Source organism: Diabrotica undecimpunctata, chromosome 5 (genome assembly GCF_040954645.1).
Source record: "Diabrotica undecimpunctata isolate CICGRU chromosome 5, icDiaUnde3, whole genome shotgun sequence".
Classification (NCBI taxonomy): domain Eukaryota; kingdom Metazoa; phylum Arthropoda; class Insecta; order Coleoptera; family Chrysomelidae; genus Diabrotica; species Diabrotica undecimpunctata.
Window position 1 is genome coordinate 102204601 of NC_092807.1, and position 20157 is coordinate 102224757.

Below are 20157 nucleotides of genomic sequence, written 5' to 3' on the forward strand. Positions count from 1 at the left end.
AAACTATTACCGAGAGCAAAATGCTAATCTCACTGATGAAATGGAAATCCGTGCTTTTATAGTACTCTTGTATTTATCTGGGCTAGGTCACTGTAATCGTGCCAGTGCAGAAGATGTTTGGAGGAGAGATGGTTATGGTATAGAAATTTTTTATCTTACGATGACTCTCTATCTATCAAATATCTATCAAAAATTGACAAGCTAGCTTCCATTCGTGTGGTGGTTGACCATTTCGTAAAAAATTGTCAAAATGGTTATATTCATTCATCATTTGTTACCATTGATGAGATGCTCCCTGCTTTCAGAAGGAAATGTTCGTTCCGTCAGTACATTCCCTCAAAACCTAATAAATACGGACTCAAGATATTTGCAGTTTGTGATTCTCCTGATAATAACAAACAACAGAAAAATAATTACCTAATTTGAAGCAGTCGTTCTAAAGTAACGCCCGTACTAACATTTCGGCGATTCATTTTTATTAATATAGATATGGCGGATAATCATCTGTAAATCTACGATTTTTCTACATTTTCTGAAAAAAATTAAATACACTACGCCCCAAACGACAATATTTCGAACTCCAATATATTTCTGGTTGACTGAGTTACGGATATTTTTTTCCGTCACTATCTGTTATATGTCCCAAGATAAAGCCAGTCACCAAACAGTTTTTGGGACACCTTGTAAGTGTTACGATAAATTCTGACCCAAAACCGTAAACATATTTATTACTAATATTCTCATTCGTTCACGTATTTTCTAGGTAATACCTACCTGACACACGATGGGTCCCCCTCCGCTATAAAAACAACAATCGAACTTTCTGGAGACGAGCCAATGTAAAATACCAGTTTTGAGACTATTCGCCGCTCTGTCTAGTCGAGAAGGCCATCGACTTTTCTAGTCTAACGGTATTGGGTATATAACAGGACCTTTTTGGAGAAAACGGGGAGTCAGAAAAGAAGACGCGTTTTAAATGTAACGTCCGTATAGATAAATTATGTAATTATTAGTCAAATAAATTGTTGTACAGTGGTTTAATAAATTGATATAAATTATCGTGTTTTAGTAAATTAAACTAAGAACATTAAATTAGAATTAATAAAAATATTACATAAGGTTTTCGATAATCTTATTGCGTGTTTTTTGTAATATTATACCGGAATAGTGAATTACTGAAATATTTATATTGCAAAAACGTTTATATCCGACTTACCTCAGCGGCGGAAGAAGGTTCTGCTGTTGTGGATGATATTACCTGGACACTATTGCCCAATTGTATAACGGTCTCTGGCGGTACTCCGTTATCATTGGTACTAGTTGATGGAACTATAATAACAATTGAAACACTAGTTTCCATCCTTTGAATAAACATAAGCAAGAATCATTTGTAAATATAATTCAAGAAAACGATGAAATCTACACTATCAAAAAGTACATGAACAACTAAAGATGATTCAAACAAAAGTTCATGAGGACGATTTAAGAGAATGATGTTAATATACAGGGTGCCCCCGAAAATACCGTGTTCCTTTAAGGTATGGATATAATACACAATTTGGAACAAAAAAGTCCTTTTTTGTTCCAAACACTTTTTTCCAAACTTAACCCGTCTTAAAAAAAATACATGGTCTTCCTTAAGTCGACTTTACACTACATGATTAATCATGTGATTTGTCATATGATTTGGTCATGAAGTGAAATTTACTTGTTGTTGTTTGTTTGGGTTTATATGGCTGCGGACACTAAATCCATTCGCCAATCTTACAATTGTTACTTATTTTTTCATTAGTCATTGATTCTTATACAATCTTATCCTAAATCTATTAATAAGTAGTATTGATCTCTAATACATAGTCCTTTTTTTGGTAATTTGTTTCTAGTTTTTTTTCTATTAGGTGCTTTTTAGTTATTTATATATAAAATAGGTGATGAGGTCCTCAGTTCCACAGCAAACTCTTCTGCAGCTATCTACTTAATTCAATAGCTACTTTACTGTGGACTGTCCAAGTTCCTCATTTTTTCTCTTTTTTTTTTATTTTTTTTAAATTGTTTACACTGTGTGAGTTGTCATATGATTTTGTCATAAGCACTGTCATGCAGCTAGTCATAGCTTGTCACAGGAGAATAGGACGGTGCCTATTCCGCATGATAAAATCATATGATTTTCGGTAATAATACGGGTAACACCAACATATTTAAATATCGCGCCTTATTCTTATGTCAATTCAGTAACATTCCCTTACCCAGAGACAACATTCTTTATTTATTTATTTATTTTTTGTTTGTTGCATTGATATTGAACTTATTATCTAATGTGTGATATTGTGTCGTATTTTGCTTTTATTATTTATTTAGTTTATTTTATTCTTAGTTTAGTGTTTTATAGTCTTCTTCTATTCTATATTCTATTTAGCATCATCTGTAAATCTTCGATGTCATCGGCCAGTATAACAGTATCATCTGCATATCGAAAATTATTTATTGGTACGCCATTAATCGTGATGCCCTAGTTGTACTCTTCCAGTGCCTCTAGAAATATTTGTTCCGTGTACAGGTTGAAAAGCAGTGGCGAAAGAATACAGCCCTGTCTAACCCTTCTCGAAATGGTTACTTTTTCACTCACCATATGTCCATTCTTCATGTAGGCTGTTTGATTCGATTCTTGGGACGGGGCAAAAATGTAGATTTCAACCAGTCCGATGGAATACTACATTCAGGTTGTTCTCGTTAAAAATTTTTAAAAATTCGACTGGTATTTCATAGCATCCTGTTGCTTTCCCATCTTTCGTTTGATCTATAGCTTTTATCACCTCACTTTTCAATATTTTTGGTCCATTCAGATCAAGAGACAACGTTTAATAATTCTAATTTATTTTTTTACACTATGCTCGGACTATCATAAATTTGTTTACTTGTGAACTAAAATTAAATGAGCTACTTGTAACTACTTGAGAATTATAAAATAAATGTTTAAAGTGAACCCCACCTTGCATTGATGACGAATCCAATTGTTAGTAATGCCATAGTTAAGTAAATTATGTCGGAGAGTTTCTGCAACATCAAAAATTCGTACCCGTAATTCAGCTTCTATTTCAATTTCATCTCGGTTATCATAAACTAACGATTTCAGATGTCCCCAACGATAAAAATCGTGTACATTGTATTTGGGACTTCGTGGTGGCTACAGTATGAGTCCATTCCTACCAATCCAACGACGAGGATAAGTGGTACCAAGAAGATTTTTAACAGCTCAGGTAGAATGTGCTAGGGCTCCGTCGCAAAGAAACCACATTTCACGGCGTGTTTGCAAAGGCTCGTATTCAAGAAGAGTACTGGCAAAACATTTCTTAAGAAATTACAGTAGAAATTTATGCTAAATTTTCGTTGAAAATTTGACCTACGTATTAAATAAGGGTTCTCGTCACCCCATATGTGACAATTATGAAAATTATACAGTTTCTCGTGAAAAATGCTTCATCCGCACCTAATACTTAAGATGGAAATTTATGTTCTCTGAGGAGTTTATATTGAAACCACATACAAAATGTTATTCTTCGAAGAAGATCACCTCCTTTCTATGAACAACGTTTTTCGGCATTTCTACCATTTTAGCCACCGTTTGTTTACTTACATTTGGATTATTTTTCACATCATCTAACATGTCATCTTCTACATTTAATCTTGCTCCTTCCGCCATTATTTTCAATACAACAGAACCCGTCTGTTTAAATTCAAATATGGTTGTATAAATTAATCAATACATTTGTCCTCCCTGTATTCCTACAATCCCTATAAGTACCGCTCGGGCTCGAGGAATGCACCCCGCTAAAACACAAGAGCTTAAGTCGTTAAGAGGGAAAGACGCAACCCGACAGTGAACCAATGCACTCATATTGAATTCGTTTTGTTCGTTGTTTCATAAAGTAGTGCAAACCATGGTAATCAGACCAAGCGGTAAGTTTTTACCTAGTTTTACCTAAACCTATGAATTGTTTTTGATTGTTTATTGCAACCATTTAAATTTTGATAATTATTTGCACCTATGAGTAAAAGTTCATTCATCTCGCCAGGGCTATCGAAGGAAATATAGTTGGTGTTAATTTAATTATTATTAATTCTCGTAATAATTAGTTGTTTGTTTAATTCGCCACACCATCGAATACGATTGTTCAAAATATCGGTTTACTAAAATTGTGACTGTCTACGTTTAGATTTTCTTACTGCACTTAGTTGACAGATTTATTTTTGCGTACCAAAATGTATTTTTGTTTTTGGTCAAAGGGTTGAATTTAGAAAAAAAATGTTATAAGATTTCTTTGCTTCAAATGGTGCCTGCTACCTATACCGTTAACGATCGCACTATTTTCGGGGAAACCCCTTATAATGACAAAAGTTTAAATGTTTGTTACAAGAAGAGTTCAATCAATAAATATGGCTTCTTAATTTCTGAAGCTATCTTATTGTGGCAATTTAAAGTTATTACTATTTAAATGGGAATAAGCCACAATTAAGTGTTAAAGGAAGTTTATTGACGTTTCAATTTCCACTTCGGAAATCGTTCTCAAAATACAAACATTAATAAATTAAACAAATTTTGTTTTTTTGTTACTTGGTGAAAAATTCTTCTAATAATTTAATTTTATCTAACTCATTTATATTGACAATTCAGACATACAATATAGATTTTAAAGTAGACGACTTTAAAATGATATTGCCAATATTGTTGTGTTCACTTGATAGTTCATTCGATTACATGAAATCAACTTTAACTTGGGAATATCCGTCAGAAAAAATCACAGCATGTAATTCGTCTTCAAAAAGACAAACACATGCCATGATGACTGTACAAATCTCCTGTTAGTGATTCCATAGTAAATTATGAGGGAAAAACCAGGAAAAAAACCTCATAATACTATCCCGACATGGTTATTTGGTCGTGCATTTAGTTTAATTTCAATAAACACCAAATTCTGATTTTATATGTTTGTTATTTAAAAAACATGTTGTTATGTTTTATAATTAGAGCCGCTTCTTTGATTTTTCTCTTTTTACCATCCGTTTCTTTTAGGACTATATTTGAATCATTCCATTGAACTCTATATTCATTATCCCATGCATGTTTACATATTTGAGATCTACCAAATTTTCTATTTTTAATATAAGATTGATGTTCACTTATTTTAACATTTAACGGCCTTGATGTTTCACCTAAATAAAATTGATCGCATTCACAAGGTATTTTATAAATGCAATTATTTGTCCTTTCTTGTTCATTGTTAGGTTTGGTTTTAGACAAAATAGATCTCAATGTGTTTGTTGTTTTGAATGTTGTCGAAATGTTGAATTTATTTCCTATCCTTTTAAGTTTTTCTGATAGTCTTTTATGTATGGTATTATTTTCCTCGTATTATTTTTGTGTATGCTGTAGGATCTCGTTCTAAGTTGTTCTGTTCTACTTGATAGATTGTTGAAAATTCCTTATTTATAAACGATAAAGGATAAGCATTTTTAATAAAACAGATGTTAACTAATGTTTTTCCTCCAAGAACGAATTTTGGATGTAATGATTCCCTTTTTAATATCAATATTGTGATTTAACTTGAAATCTAAATATCTGTTGCTAACACGCATGGCATAATGAACATAGGGTTCAATGGAATGATTCAAATATAGTCATAAAAGAAACGGATGGTAAAAAGAGAAAAATCAAAGAAGCGGCTCTAATTATGCTAAATGAGACCAATTGTGTCGCAAATTCCCCTGCAAAATGTAGTAGGATCTGGTTACCCATATTAAAAGAGGAAGTTATTAAAAGGAAAATACCAGTATTAGTAAGTCAGTAATTTATAGAGGATACATAATTTATGTTTTTTTTTTAAATAACAAACATAAAATCAGAATTTGGTGTTTATTGAAAGTAAACTAAATGCACGACAAAATACTTACCATGTCGGGATAGTAATATGAGGTTTTTTTCCTGGTTTTTCTTCCATAATTTACTATGGAATCACGAACAGGAGATTTTTACTGTCATCATGGCATGTGTTTGTCTTTTTAAAGACGAATTACATGCTATGATTTTTTCTGACGGATATTCTCAAGTTAAAGTTGATTTCATGTAATCGAATGAACTATCTTACAAGTAAGGTCGTCCCAGGAACGCAACTCAACAATATTGGCAATATCGTTTTAAAGTGTCTACTTTAAAATGTATAATGTACACAAAAAACACAAACACAAAGAGCAAAGAACACAAAAAAGGTCCATCCCAACAATTACTAAATTATTCGCTATATTTCAGTTAAAAGCAGAGTACATTGAAGATCAAGGAATTTTACGAACATACAAATACCGTACATTAAAATGACTGTCTTTTCCTTCTATCAACTTCTTTATTTTTAAATTAAATAAAATGTTTATTTAATTGAATTAATTTACATGAATTCATTTTTATCAGGGGGTGGCTTTTCGCCACCCAAAGAATCATCCATTTTAAAATATAAAGAACAATCCCACCTTTATTAATAATAGTATTTCTTACTAAAATAAAAAAATTTAACTATTTTGAAATTGAAAATTAATGAACACTTAAACTATGTGGATACTATCGATGCTAGCACACAACTGTGAATTTACTAGGAGGGCAACAATTGGTGCCAAAATGGGAGAGCATAGTAGATTCCAGTAAATTTTTTTATAGTGATAGTCTCGTGTTTTTCCTGTATTTCCTTTTTGAAGCTCCTGTTAGGCAAAGCGATTTGTTTCGTCAAAGATATAAAGCAAATATGGGTGTGGATTCTTGGTTTAATTGAACCACTTTGAATCCTGAAGAATATAAAACATTTTAGGGTATGCTGTGTTGCTTGTTATGTGGCATTTACTGTATTAAAATCTATAAAGGTTTGCAACACACTTTTATTCTCTTAAAAAAATCCCGTACTCATCTTTCTCTCTTGGATCAGTTGTAGCCATGAGCTTCATTCAACCTCGTTTTTTTTTCATCGAACACTCTTTTTTCTAACGATTCAATACCATCACACCCAATTAAAAATCAAACTCAAACTTAAACTGAAAAAATATATCTCAACGCTACTTTCTTTAATAATAAACTATGCCCACTTTCAAATTTTACCGTTTTAAAATCAATTTGTCGTAGGTACCGCCTATAAAATCTTATACAACTACCAGACAGTATTAAAAAAAAGTAGTTCACACTCAGTTGTCTTAAACAAATAATAGAAAAAAGATCGGCTAAGAATCTAGAAACTCATATTACTTTTGTAGACCTGCAAAAAGCATATGACAACACCCCCTTAACAAAACTGTGGACAACGTTGAAAAGATCTAACATCAACCACACATTGAGAAATGCTGTACAAGATCTATATAGAGACTCAAAGGTACAGATAAAAACAGGAAAATATCTAACGGAAGAATTCCTGGTTACAAAAGGCTTGCGACAGGGATGCTGTATCTCACCAACCTTATTCAAGATATATGTTGCAGCGGCATTGGAAAGATGGAAAAGAAAGGTACATAGGATGGGTATAGAGCTTAGCAATGAATGTATATATACACTCCAGTTTGCTGATGACCAGGTAGTGCTAGCGACCGACAGGGAAGACATGCAGTACATGCTAAGAAAACTGATAGAAGAATATCACGACTGGGGAATGAATGTCAATACAACAAAAACCAAATATCTTTGTATTGGAAACGAGTCAGATAACATAGACCTCGAAAACGGACAACATATTTCCTGCTGTCAGAGCTATGACTACTTGGGTGTTGCCTTTGACAATACAGGAACTGATACACGGGAAATAGAAAAACGAATCACTCAAGCAAAGAAAGTCTTAGGATGTCTCAATGGTATACTGTGGAGCAAAGAGATAACGAAAGGAAGGAAATTTAATATATATGAGACCATGATTAAAACTACTCTTCTTTATGGCGCTGAAACATGGAGAATTAGTGAAAAGAACAAAAAGCGAATAGAAGCAGTAGAGATGGATGCAATGAGAAGATCTTTAGGTATTTCCAGACGAGACCGAATCAGAAATGATGTAATAAAACAACGTATGGGAATAGAAGGAAATATAACTCAAGATATAGAGAAGAAACAATTAAGGTGGTATGGGCATGTTCAACGGATGCCAGCATCAAGACTCCCTAAAAAAGTAATAGAATGGCAACCGATAGGTCGACGGAAAAGAGGAAGACCCAGATTAGAATGGCAACACGGCGTAAACAAGTCCATGAGCGAAAGAAATTTAACAACAAACGACTGCGAAGATAGGAAGAGATGGTGTTTAGGTATCGGACAACGTCGAAAGACGTTCTAAACCGATGTGTATATAGTTCACACTCAATAACTAATAATTTATCCTAAAACTTGTACTTGTATGTACGTAACATGGATTATTTGCATAAAAGTACTCAGCACTTAACATGTTAAATCATTACAGTATTTGTTGAAAAAAGTGCAGAATATATGAGTAACATAAAAAACTAATCTCCCACATCATACCTGTCTTATTTTCAATAAATTCCTATCATTGATTATACATTCCTATCATTGGGGGTTTCTTAGATCTTATTTTTTCTAGTATAAATAACATTGACTTAAAAATTGCTGATCAATATGATAGCTATCATCCAGCCTTGTCCTTTGATATTATTGGAAATGTTATTTTTGACTCTTTCGTGATGCTCTGGGAACACGGGAGGCCCTTTTTGCTGTACAGGTGCTATTTCAGAGATGCAGGGATGTGAATTGTGATATATACGTATGCTTTATAGATTACCAGAAGGCATTTGACAGAGTAAAACATGACTAATTAATGACTCTAATGCAAGAAATTGGAATTGACAACAAAGATCTTAGAATTATCAGAAACATTTACTACAATCAAACGGCCAAAATCAAAATAGAAGACCAGTTAACTGATAAAATTGCAATAGAACGTGGAGTACGACAGGGCTGTATTTTGTCTCCATTGTTGTTCAATATTTATTCTGAATGGGTATTTAAGGAAGCTTTAGACGGTTGTGCGAAAGGAATACTAATAAACGGTGAATGGTTGAATAACATTAGATATGCAGATGACACTATAGTTTTTGCCGATAATCTGAATGACTTACAGATATTAACAAATCGCATAACAGAAGTCAGCAACAGATACGGACTAGCTCTTAACATAAAGAAAACCAAATTTATGACAATTAGTAAAAAACCATTGCTAAACGCTCAACTTACAATCAACCAACAGAATATCGAAAGAGTCGAGCAATATACATATCTAGGCACCAATTTAAATAGCCAATGGGACCACTCAACAGAAATTAAACAGCGAATAATAAAAGCAAAAGCAGCATTCGTTAGAATGAGAACTATTTTCAACAGTCGAGACATATCATTAAAAACAAAATGCCGTCTATTGAACTGCTACATATTCACAGTTCTGCTCTACGGAATGGAAGCATGGACACTGACTGTTGCATCTATGAATCGGCTCGAAGCTTTCGAAATGTGGTGTTATAGGCGCATCTTACGTATATCCTGGGTTGACAGAGTTACTAATGTGGAGGTCCTGCGTAGAATGGGGAAAGAATGTGAAATTCTCATGACCGTCAAAACTAAAAAGTTGGAATATCTAGGTCATGTAATGAGAAATCAAGAACGTTACGGCCTTCTCCAGCTGATTCTCCAAGGGAAAGTAAATGGTAAGAGAGGACTGGCTTCAAAATTTGCGAAAGTGGTATAACACGACTACCACTGAACTGTTCCGCGCTGCAATAAGCAAAGTGAAGATAGCCGTGATGATCGCCAACGTCCGGAACGGATAGGCACTTTAAGAAGAAGAAGATTTTTGACTCTCTTTTAAGGTCGATTCAAACACATCAGTCCCGTCACAGTCCCGGCGCCGAATCGGTCCCGTCTGGTCACAGAACTATTCGTTCGTCTATTCGCACACACCCGAAATTCATCAGTCTTCGGCGACCAATCTGTTGAAAAGATGGAAAGTTTCTCGGATAAAGAATTAGTTCCTGCCAAATATTATTTTTAAAATTAATGTCCATGTATTTTGCATGCGACAAATCATATAAAACATTATGTTTTCTCACACATTCTATTAATTGTTCGTCAATAATTTTATTTTGTTCACTTGTTCACTCAGCGACGAATTTTTTGGTTTTGCCGGGAACATGACGGGCGGTACAAGTGAACAAAATAAAATTATTGACGAACAATTAATAGAATGTGTGAGAAAATATAATGTTTTATATGATTTGTCGCATGCAAAATACATGGACATTAATTTTAAAAATAATATTTGACAGGAAATAATAATAATAATATTTGTTAATTCTTCATCCGAGAAACTTTCCATCTTTTCAACAGATTGGTCGCCTGATGCATTTCCGGTGTGTGCGAATAGACGAACGAATAGTTCTGTGACCAGACGGGACCGGTTCGGCGCCGGGACAGTGACGGGACTGATGTGTTTGAATCGACCTTTAGATATTATTATTTCTATTTTGACTTTAAAAATGCTAATTATATCCTTATTAATGAATATTTAGGTTCAGTAGACTGGGATATGATTACTGATGAGGATGATGACGTAAATTATAGCGTTGATAAATTTAATGATGTGTTATATTCCTGTATTAATCTATTTGTAGCAAAAACTAGACGCAAAACTAAAAATTTCCGAAATGGTACACTTCTCATTTAAAACATATATAATATTTCAAAAGAAGATTGCTCATGCAAAATACAAAATGACAGGATCTAAGAAGGATTATGATCTTTTTTCTAATTTGCGTCAAGAATTTAGGGATTGTTACAATACATGTCATCAGATTCACCTAAATAATTTACAAACTGCTATGTATTATAAACTGCGTTAGGCTTTCACGGCCATCGTCTAACTTGTTAAACTGTTTGTTCGGGCTGTTAGGCCGTTGTCTTCTGAGATTAGTTCTCGACGTTTCGCCAACACTAGGGGTTGGCATCTTCTGGAGATGTTACTGCTTCGCTTGTAACCTGAAAATGGCGAAACGTCGAGAACTAATCTCAGAAGACAACGGCCTAACAACCCGAACAAACAGTTTAACATGATATGTATTATGTATGATAAAAAAGATTTTTGGAATTATGTAAATAATAAAAGAAAATGTTTTGATTTGCCAAACACAATGAAATATGAGAATATAACTTCTAATAATTCCCAAAATATAGCAAATTTATTTAGTAAATTTTTAAATTCAATTACGTTACTAGTAATACAGATTATCCAGCTGTAAACTCTGATAATAGTCTTTTTGTTGAAATTTGTGATATTACTGTTTTATAGATGAATTTGAATATACATCTAAGATTGATCTAAAAGTAAGTTGTGGACCTGATAATATATGCCCTTTTTTCATATTTAATTGTAGATTTATTCTGAGTTATATTTTACAAAAAATGTTTAGTTTATCATTGAGCTCAGGTGTCTTTCCAGAAATATGGAAGAGAAGTTATATTACCCCAGTCCATAAAGGTGGTAATAGAGAAAAAATTATGAAAACTAACGAGCTGTATCTAAAATTTCAGTTTTCGCTAAATCTTTTGAAGGGATTGCAGCTGCAAAACTTGGTCCATTATTGAATCCTACTTTAATGCCCGACCAACATGGTTTTATTCCAGGATGTCCTAATACTACCAATCTTTTAGTTTTACAAGGATGCTCTTGAAGGGTATGACCAGGTTGATGTCATTTACACCGACTTTTCGAAGGCATTCGATATAGTTACAATCATACTGTCCTAATCTCTAAATTTTATAATGTTGGTTTACATGAACGATTGTTAGGCTGGATGGAGAGCTCTCTCACAGATAGAACTCAAGTTGTAAAAATTAACCAATTTTTGTCATCTACTATCAATGTAACCTCTGGTGTTCTACAGGGTGGACATTTATCTCCTCTGCTTTTTAATTGTTTTGTAAATGATAAAAAAAATTGTTTTTAGTAATATTCTGCTCTATGCTGATGATCTAAAAATTTTTAGTCATAAAAAATTCCAATGACTAATTAAATGTAGTTTATTACAGAATGATTTAAGTAGATTATTGGATTGGTGTAACTTAAATGCTTTGAATTTGAACATAAATAAATGTAAGGTAATGCGATTTTTTAGAAACAAACATCCGATTTCATTTGAATACCATATTGGGCCGAATATTTTAGAGGTAATCAACATTTAAGGATCTTGGGGTAATTTTTGACCCTACAGTAAGCTTCAGGGACCACTTTTGTTACGTTTCTAACTCCTGGACAAAATTAACGCACCACTTTAATTAATCTAAATATTTACAATATGAACACAAAATAAAACTAAGTTACACTGAAATAATAATAAACACCTACAAATAAATCCAACATGACTTTATCATGACCTTAATTTGCCTTATTGTTTCTTTAAAAATTTGTTTTTGCCAGAAATGCGTAAATAGCTAGCGTAACTCCAAATTGCAAAAAGAAAAAAATCAGTAAAGTAACACAATAAAATGCATCTGGGTCAACACTTATACCGTGTAGGCCCTCCTCTACTTCTTATGACTGCATTTATGCGTCGGGGCTTGCTTGATATCAAATTTTCAACAAAAGCTTGCGGAATATTCTCTCATTCTTCAATAACGGCCTCAATGAGTTGGTTGTGATTGGCAATAGGGGGTCTACGACTTCGAATCTTTTTTTTTGAGATAGTCCCATAGATGCTCTATAGGATTCATGTCCGGACTGTTAGGTGGTCACTCTTATAATGGAATACCAACATCATTTAGGTAGCCAATAACCTGTCGAGCCACATGAGGACGAGCGTTGTCTTGCATGAATAAAAAATTAGGTCCAAGAAACGAAGCAAAATACATTACATGTTCGACAATAATGTCTAATTCATAATGGGCATTCATAGACCTCGTACGTATGGGGACCAATTCCGTACGAGCTTCAAAACAAATTCCCCCCAAAACATTTTAGAGCCACCACCAAAAGGTACTTTAGGAGAGATATTGCAGCTGGCAAACCTTTTTCCTCGACTTCGCCAGACACGTTCACGACTATCTGGAGCTTTTAGGCTTACTCTAGTCTCATCGGAGAAAAGAACTCGTTTCCAATCATCGATGGTTCAATTTTGATGCAATCTTGCAAAATTCTATCTCTAAACCCTGTGTTCTCTGGTAAGCAAGAGTTTTTTGGCCGGTTTCGTCTTGCTCAATTCTGCTTCATGTAAACGTCTTCTAACTGTTCGAGACGATGTCGCGACATTTCGAACATGTGCTAGTTCATTTTTTAGCAAATTGTTGGCGAGTCTCCTATCTCTGAGAGCACGTTGTCTCAAAAAACGATCATCAATTTTATTAGTGCAACATTTTCGCCCTTGCCCTGGTCTTCGATGGTACGACCCTGTTTCATTAAATCGCCTCACCTTGCGACTGATCCTGGAATGATGTCTTCCTAACAAACCTGCAACGTATCGCATTGAATATCCTTCATCTAGGAGAGTCGATGCTCGCACTGTCTCCTCCATTGACAAATTTCTTTGGCGGTTCATTTTTTTATTTGATTTTTATGCATTCGAACTTCTAAACATGCATGTGATTAAAAATATCACAATAAAAAGATTGTTTCTCACAAGCAGTTTGCTTTAATCGGCACTCGTTATGAAAAGTTTAACTCACTTTTAGTCTAAAACGTAGTTTAATACAAATTATTGTTAAAACAAGACTACTGTTAGCTTTAATAACAACTGTCACTGTTAAACAAGGTCCATAGGCAACTTGTCGTACAGTACAGTAAATTATCAATAAATAAAGATTATTGAGAACAATATGAGTGGTGCGTTAATTTTGTCCGGGAGTTTATCTACTGTTCCCGTTTTAGATCCGTTTTGGAATATGGTAGCCATATTTGGTCTCCTCATTATAAATGCTACAAAGGTCTATTAGAAAGAGTACACAAAAAGTTCTTAAGATTTATTGCTTTTAAATTGAGAATATCTGTAAATGAAATTGAATACATTGTTTTACATCTTTACTTTAAAGAAAGGCGAATATTGCTAGATGTAGCATTTATATATAAATTAATACGAAGAGGCATTGATGCTAGTGCTCTTTTGGAAAAGGTTTACTTCCGTACTCCTTGTAGGGACACCAGATCCCAAGACTTATTTTATTTAGAATTTCGTAATCGAACTTATACTGTAAATGAACCCTTACAGAGAATGTGTAGAAAAGCAAACAAATTTAATAGTAATGATTTTTTTCATTTATCACTAAGTACTATTAACACCCTATTAAGAATAAGATCGAAAATACCTTTCTATGTAATCACATTATGGTTTAATAGTTTAAGCTAAATTTAAGTTGATTTGTAAAAAAATGGCAAGTCCGTAAATAAACATAGACAAATACATAGTATTAAAACTAAACAATTATAGCAAAAAATATTACTCACCACAGCGATTTCCGACCCCAAACCTAAAATTCTCTTCTGTTAAATCGATAACACTACTGTTTGCACCGGAAGTGGATGGATTTAAATTGATAGTTTTTAATCGTTTTGACGGTTGAAAACTATCGCTAACCGGGTCTCTAATAGGTCGGGATACAGAACAATCTGGATACACATCAAGTTGTAACGTACCAGTAAGAGGTTCCGGAGGTGCTGGAATCAAAACATCACATTGTTATTTTGTTTACGTCATTGTATTGAGACTATGTCTATGTTTCGAATGTATCTCGCAATGTGCACACATCACTTGAGTCTACACGTGTTTAATGGTAAGGTAAATGTGGGTATAGTGTACCAGTAGTTGACACCATTAGTTATGTTTTCATTTTAAAACAAATTGGTGTAAGTTACAAAGCTCCAGTCACCAGATGGTTGTAGTCTGTGGTTTCAGTCTACTTATATATGTATGAAGTTGGCAACATTAGTGTCAGCCATTTTGAAATTGTGTCACTTATGGTAAAGCATGTTACACAGACTACATTTTTTTGATGAATTCTATTAGAAAATAAATAGGTAATAGGTTTTTTATATGAATAAACTTATTTTATTTGAGTGGTATTAAATTCTAATAATTTTAATAGTGCGGGAGGTTGTTATTTAACGTGTTCGGCCTTTTGAAAATCTTCTAGCGGTTAATCTTAAAATTATTTGGGGTGTGTCAACTCTAAAGCAAATTTTAGCTATTACACCAATACTTGACACTAGTGTCAACTACCGGAGAAGACACACATATCTAGGCAAAGTAGATATCAGTTCTTTTTAGTTAGTAATTAGCATTTGTGTATTTTTATTATTATTGTGCATTGTCCGAACCAGTAGTTGACACAGCATGTCAACTATTACAACACAATATGTCAACTATAACATCATGGTTTTTTTTTGTAGGTAAAAATGCCTCATGTGAAAGGGAAAATGTTAGCTTATCGATCCTGAAGAAGCCATGAAAGCTGCAATAGAGGATGTTGGCCTTGGGATGCCAATAGCCTCTGCAGCAAAAAGACATTATTCTCCCAGAGTATGTAACTCTTCTGTACAAGGTGAAAGATACAACTCCTATTTCTAGAAGAATGGGGCCAAAGACTATTCTGATATCCGATGAAGAAAACTTGCTTGTACAATGGATATTAGACTCAGCGGAAGCAAAGTTTCCAGTAACAAAAAGACAGCTGTTGGACAGTGTCTGAATTATAATAAAACAAATGAAAAGAGACACTCCATTTGTTGCTGATCGCCCTGGCCGTGCATGGTATGAAAGTTTTTTGAGAAGACATCCTTGTTTAAAAGAATGAGTAGCACAAAATTAAACAGCTTCCAGAGTCTAAGTAACTAAGCATGGCCTAATAAATTGGTTTGATGAAATAACAAATTATCTGTCAAACAAAGATCAACTTCAGATAATACAAAATCCTTCACGCGTTTTCAATGCAGATGAGACTGCATTATTTACGAACCCAAAAGGCGAAAAAGTACTGGTTTGTTAATGTGAAAAAAGTGTTTACCAACAGGTTAATGCTGATGAAAAATAATGCATGACTGTTTTGATAACTGCAAACGCTGATGACAATTTTGTTCCTGCTAAGATTGTATATAAACATAAAAAAATCCCCACAGAGGTTGCCTTTAAAGTGCCAAAAGGTTGGTTGATGGGCAAATCTGATAGTGGCTGGATGAATGGAGAGCTATTCTTCGATTCTTCGAATACATCGCAAATATTCTCCAGCCACTTGACGTAGGATTTTTTAAGTCTATGAAAATAAGGTGGAAAGCAATAGTTCACCAGTGGCTTTTAGATAATATTCCATCACCTAATTTAAGAGAAACTCTTAAACATTTTGAGAAACAAATTATGAAAAATGCCTTCAGAAAAAGTGGTTTAATTCCTTGGGATAAGAATGCTATGGATTACTCAAAAATGAAAGACAATTGTCACGAAAATCAAAATGACTTAGAAGATCCTTCAATACATTCAATAACTACAACATTAAATGATGAAGATGATCCTGCTTTCCTGGAAAAGCAAATAGGTGAGGAAAAATTGCTGGTATTTAAAAATTGTCATGAAGATTGGAATGGCCCAGAACAAGAGAAATCTCTATTCGTTATGTGGAAAAATTTAACCAGTAGACTTCTTCTGATTCCAACCATACAAAATATAGATGAAAATCACGTACTCGAAACTTCCACAGTACCAACAACTGAAGATACAGTAATGGTTTGTTCCAGTTCCAGTAATGGCAGTAGACTTCATGTGATTCCGACAGCACACAATATAGATGAAAAACTTATACTCGAAAATTCTACAGTATCAACAACTGAAGATGCAGTAATGGCTTGTTCCACGCCAATAAAAGCTCTATTGTACAGGGGCGGGGGGTAAAATATTCCCATCTCCAATTAAATAACTAAATCCGTCGTCTTTTGGCGTGAAGAGAAACCTTGTACTTTAAAAAGACAACCCAAGGAAAAACTCCCTTTTGTAGTAAGCTCTGATTCGTATCAACAGTATTTAAGAAACAAAGAAAAACAAAAAGAAGAAAAGGAAAGGCAGAAAATAAACGCTGCCGAAAACAGAAAACTAAAAAAATCACAGACAGATGCATTAAAAGTTAAACAAGAAGAACAAAGAAAAAAGAAGAAGGTTAAAAGTTCTAGCAGTGATTCAGATGAAGAATGGGTGGAATCTGGTTCCTCCACAAATGATGTTAGTTTTGAGTTAATAACAAGTGAGATAGAGTTAAACTCTGTGCATGTATCATTTAATAATAACCAATTATTAAAGAAATTCAGCATTAATGATTTTGTGATTGTTGTTTTTTATCGATATTTCTTTACAGTATCTTACAAATAATTTTTCAGAAGATCAGTCCACCGATAGAACTACAAGTTTTCGAAGGAGAAATACAGAGTTTGTTAAATAAGCCTTGTTCAGCTGTTTGTGCTCTGTTCCTTCTATTAAAAGGAAATATACTTAGATACTTTCACACAATTAGCAATTAAGCAAGACAACCTGAATCCACCAATCAAATTTGGTAGTCAATAATTTTTAATTAATTTAATTATAGTTTTTAACACTTAAACAAATTCTCTTCATTGCATACAAACCTCTTAGCACACAAGAAATTTGACAGCCACATCAAAATTTTGTCTATAAATTGACCAAATATGCGAAAACGGTGGATTAAGAAGCCTGAAGCAATTTCTGAAAATTATCCAGGCCACTGACAAGGTATAGTATGCTAAGCTAATATAGACGATCGATCCTACAACCAAGGCAGAACTCCATACATAAAAGCTTTAGAACAAATATGTACATTTTTAATAAAAAATTCGAATTTTTCCACTACAATCAAAATCAAACATTTTCTCAGTTTTGATAAATCATGCAATGAAGACAAAAATTACAATATTATTTTTCCAAACACAAAACAATCATCACTCACGTTTGTTAAAACTTTATGGGAGTCTGCCATGAACACTTAAAAATTACAAGAACGATTTCCGACGTAGAAATTGAAACGTCAATAAACTTATTTTAAGCTTTAATTGTGGCTTATTCCCAATAAAATAGTATCTACTCTAAAATGCCACAAGAAAATAGCTTCTGAACAATAAAAATTACAACTTATCAACATGTAATGGGATGTAGAGTTTTCAACTTGTATACAAAAAGTTTATGAAGAACCCTTGTTCAAAATAAAAAAATGACATTGCCAGGTCGTATTATTTGATATATTATATAAAAACTACTTACGAACTGATAGTGAAGTATCAGAATCTACTTCGATAGTTTCTAACACTGTATCAGCTATCCTACACAATTGTTCATCACTAATATCCTCGTTGGAGCAATTTTGAAATGTGAACCTATGGTGCTCACTTAATTGTATCACATCAGCTGATTTTAATGGATCACTTAGAGTACCACGTATTAAATTTTGATTAACATATGTGCCATTGGTACTCTGAAAACAAAAGAGGGAATTTTGCCTATATAAATAAAATACATAATACACACATCAAAATAATCTAGGGGACACAGCTTTACGAGAACACAGCAGTACTCTTTATCAGATGTCGCTATTGCGTCCAGATCGAAGCCATTTTATAGTTGCTTCTAATATGACAGGAGAGATTATTTTCACGTTCAGAGCGGTTGTGAATAGCCGCTCCGAAGATCCCTTTTAGGGTGAAATACATATAAGCGGATACACAAACGCACTGTACGTGAAACCAAATCTTAACTGTCTTTTCTTATTAAAATTGGTTATCTTTTCGGTTATTTTGGAGCAATTCTCGAAATTCTAATGAGGGTTTGTCTTTCGACTTCAACTTTTTCTTTGGAACTTTTGGAACAGGTGTTGGAAAGTAAGATTTTGGTTCTGAGGAATTATTAATATCTGGTGTATCTTCTGGGCTAGGTGTTGCAATTTCAGATAAATTTCGTTGGGAGGTCGTAGGTTTAGTTATCGGAGTTGTTTGAACTTCAAAAGAAGCGGGTATGTCGGGATTGGGTTCATTAAATGTAGGAGTAATTGGTGTTTGTTCACATATCATTTCAGTGTTAGTAGTATTTGGTATAGACTCATTTAAATTATTGCTGTCTGTGGAATGGTTTAGAAAGGAACTTTGTTGTGATATAGTATATAAAGAAGTTGAAGCTTGGAGTTGGAGGCCGGCACATTGTGTATCTGTTGTAAGAAATATGCGATATTTTAAGACATCATGATTAATTTCTAATGTATCGGGAATTTGGAAACTATCTTCTGGATGAGATATGTACACCTGCCTTCGAAAACTAAGTATGTGACTATACGCTGGATCTGTTGCTCCAATTCGTAAGAATGTAAAGGAATGACATTAGCTGTAATCCAATAGTTTTTAGCTCGGTTTCCAATAAATTATGTGAAATTGTGGGACTTACGTTGGATAGAACAAGTCTTTGTGACGGGGTAACTAGCTTTCTTACTGGTATTACTGTGTTATTAATTTTAATAGAATTATGTTCTTTTAAAAATTTGTCTACGGCTGATTTACTTGATAAGTATACACAAACACGCTTGTTTGAAATTCTGGATGAAAAAAATATGTTTTTTGGATCTACAAGTGGTCCGAGTTCTAATAAATAATCTTGTAATTTGAGGCCCTCTATTGCAGAAAAGATAATTGCCTGCTCTTTGCTAGGAAAAGTTATTGCTGAGTGAATCATTGCTGTGGAGTATTTTTTAGTGTTTGGTGAGTTCTCAGTCTCAGTAATAACATTACCCTTCTTACTATTCATTTTGGTCGTTTTCGATTTTTCGGTTTCATCAATTCTGCTAAGTGCGGATTTGTTTTATTTAAAAGTTGACGAGCAACCAGATTTTGATAATTACTCTTTTTATTCTAACCAAATTGTTAGGTTAGTTAGGACAATAATTTATTCAGTTTATTATCATGCAATCAAACAAAATCAAAGTTTTCTTTACTCATAATAATAATAACAGACTACCACGATATTATTCTCGAACCTATTGTTGTATCCTTTGGACAACAAGCTGTTCCCCAATTTCAATTAAGGCACGAAAATGGGCGTCCAGATGCTGCCAGGGTC

General features: G+C 33.6%; 1 protein-coding gene across 5 annotated transcripts in view; it reads right to left on the bottom strand.

The window, feature by feature from the left end:
* Positions 1–20157, bottom strand: part of LOC140441589 (uncharacterized) — a 47925-nt gene that overhangs the window by 23881 nt on the left and 3887 nt on the right. For all 5 annotated transcript variants that reach the window (XR_011951015.1, XR_011951014.1, XM_072532418.1 and 2 more), the window contains exons 3-5: positions 18319–18529; positions 14511–14720; positions 1217–1329 (exon numbers count right to left, since the gene is read on the bottom strand). Coding sequence is in view for 3 of the 5 variants with exons in the window: in XM_072532418.1 (XP_072388519.1) it covers positions 1217–1329; positions 14511–14720; positions 18319–18529 (534 nt within the window). In the remaining 2 variants the exon portion in view is untranslated. The remainder of the gene's footprint in view (positions 1–1216; positions 1330–14510; positions 14721–18318; positions 18530–20157) is intronic.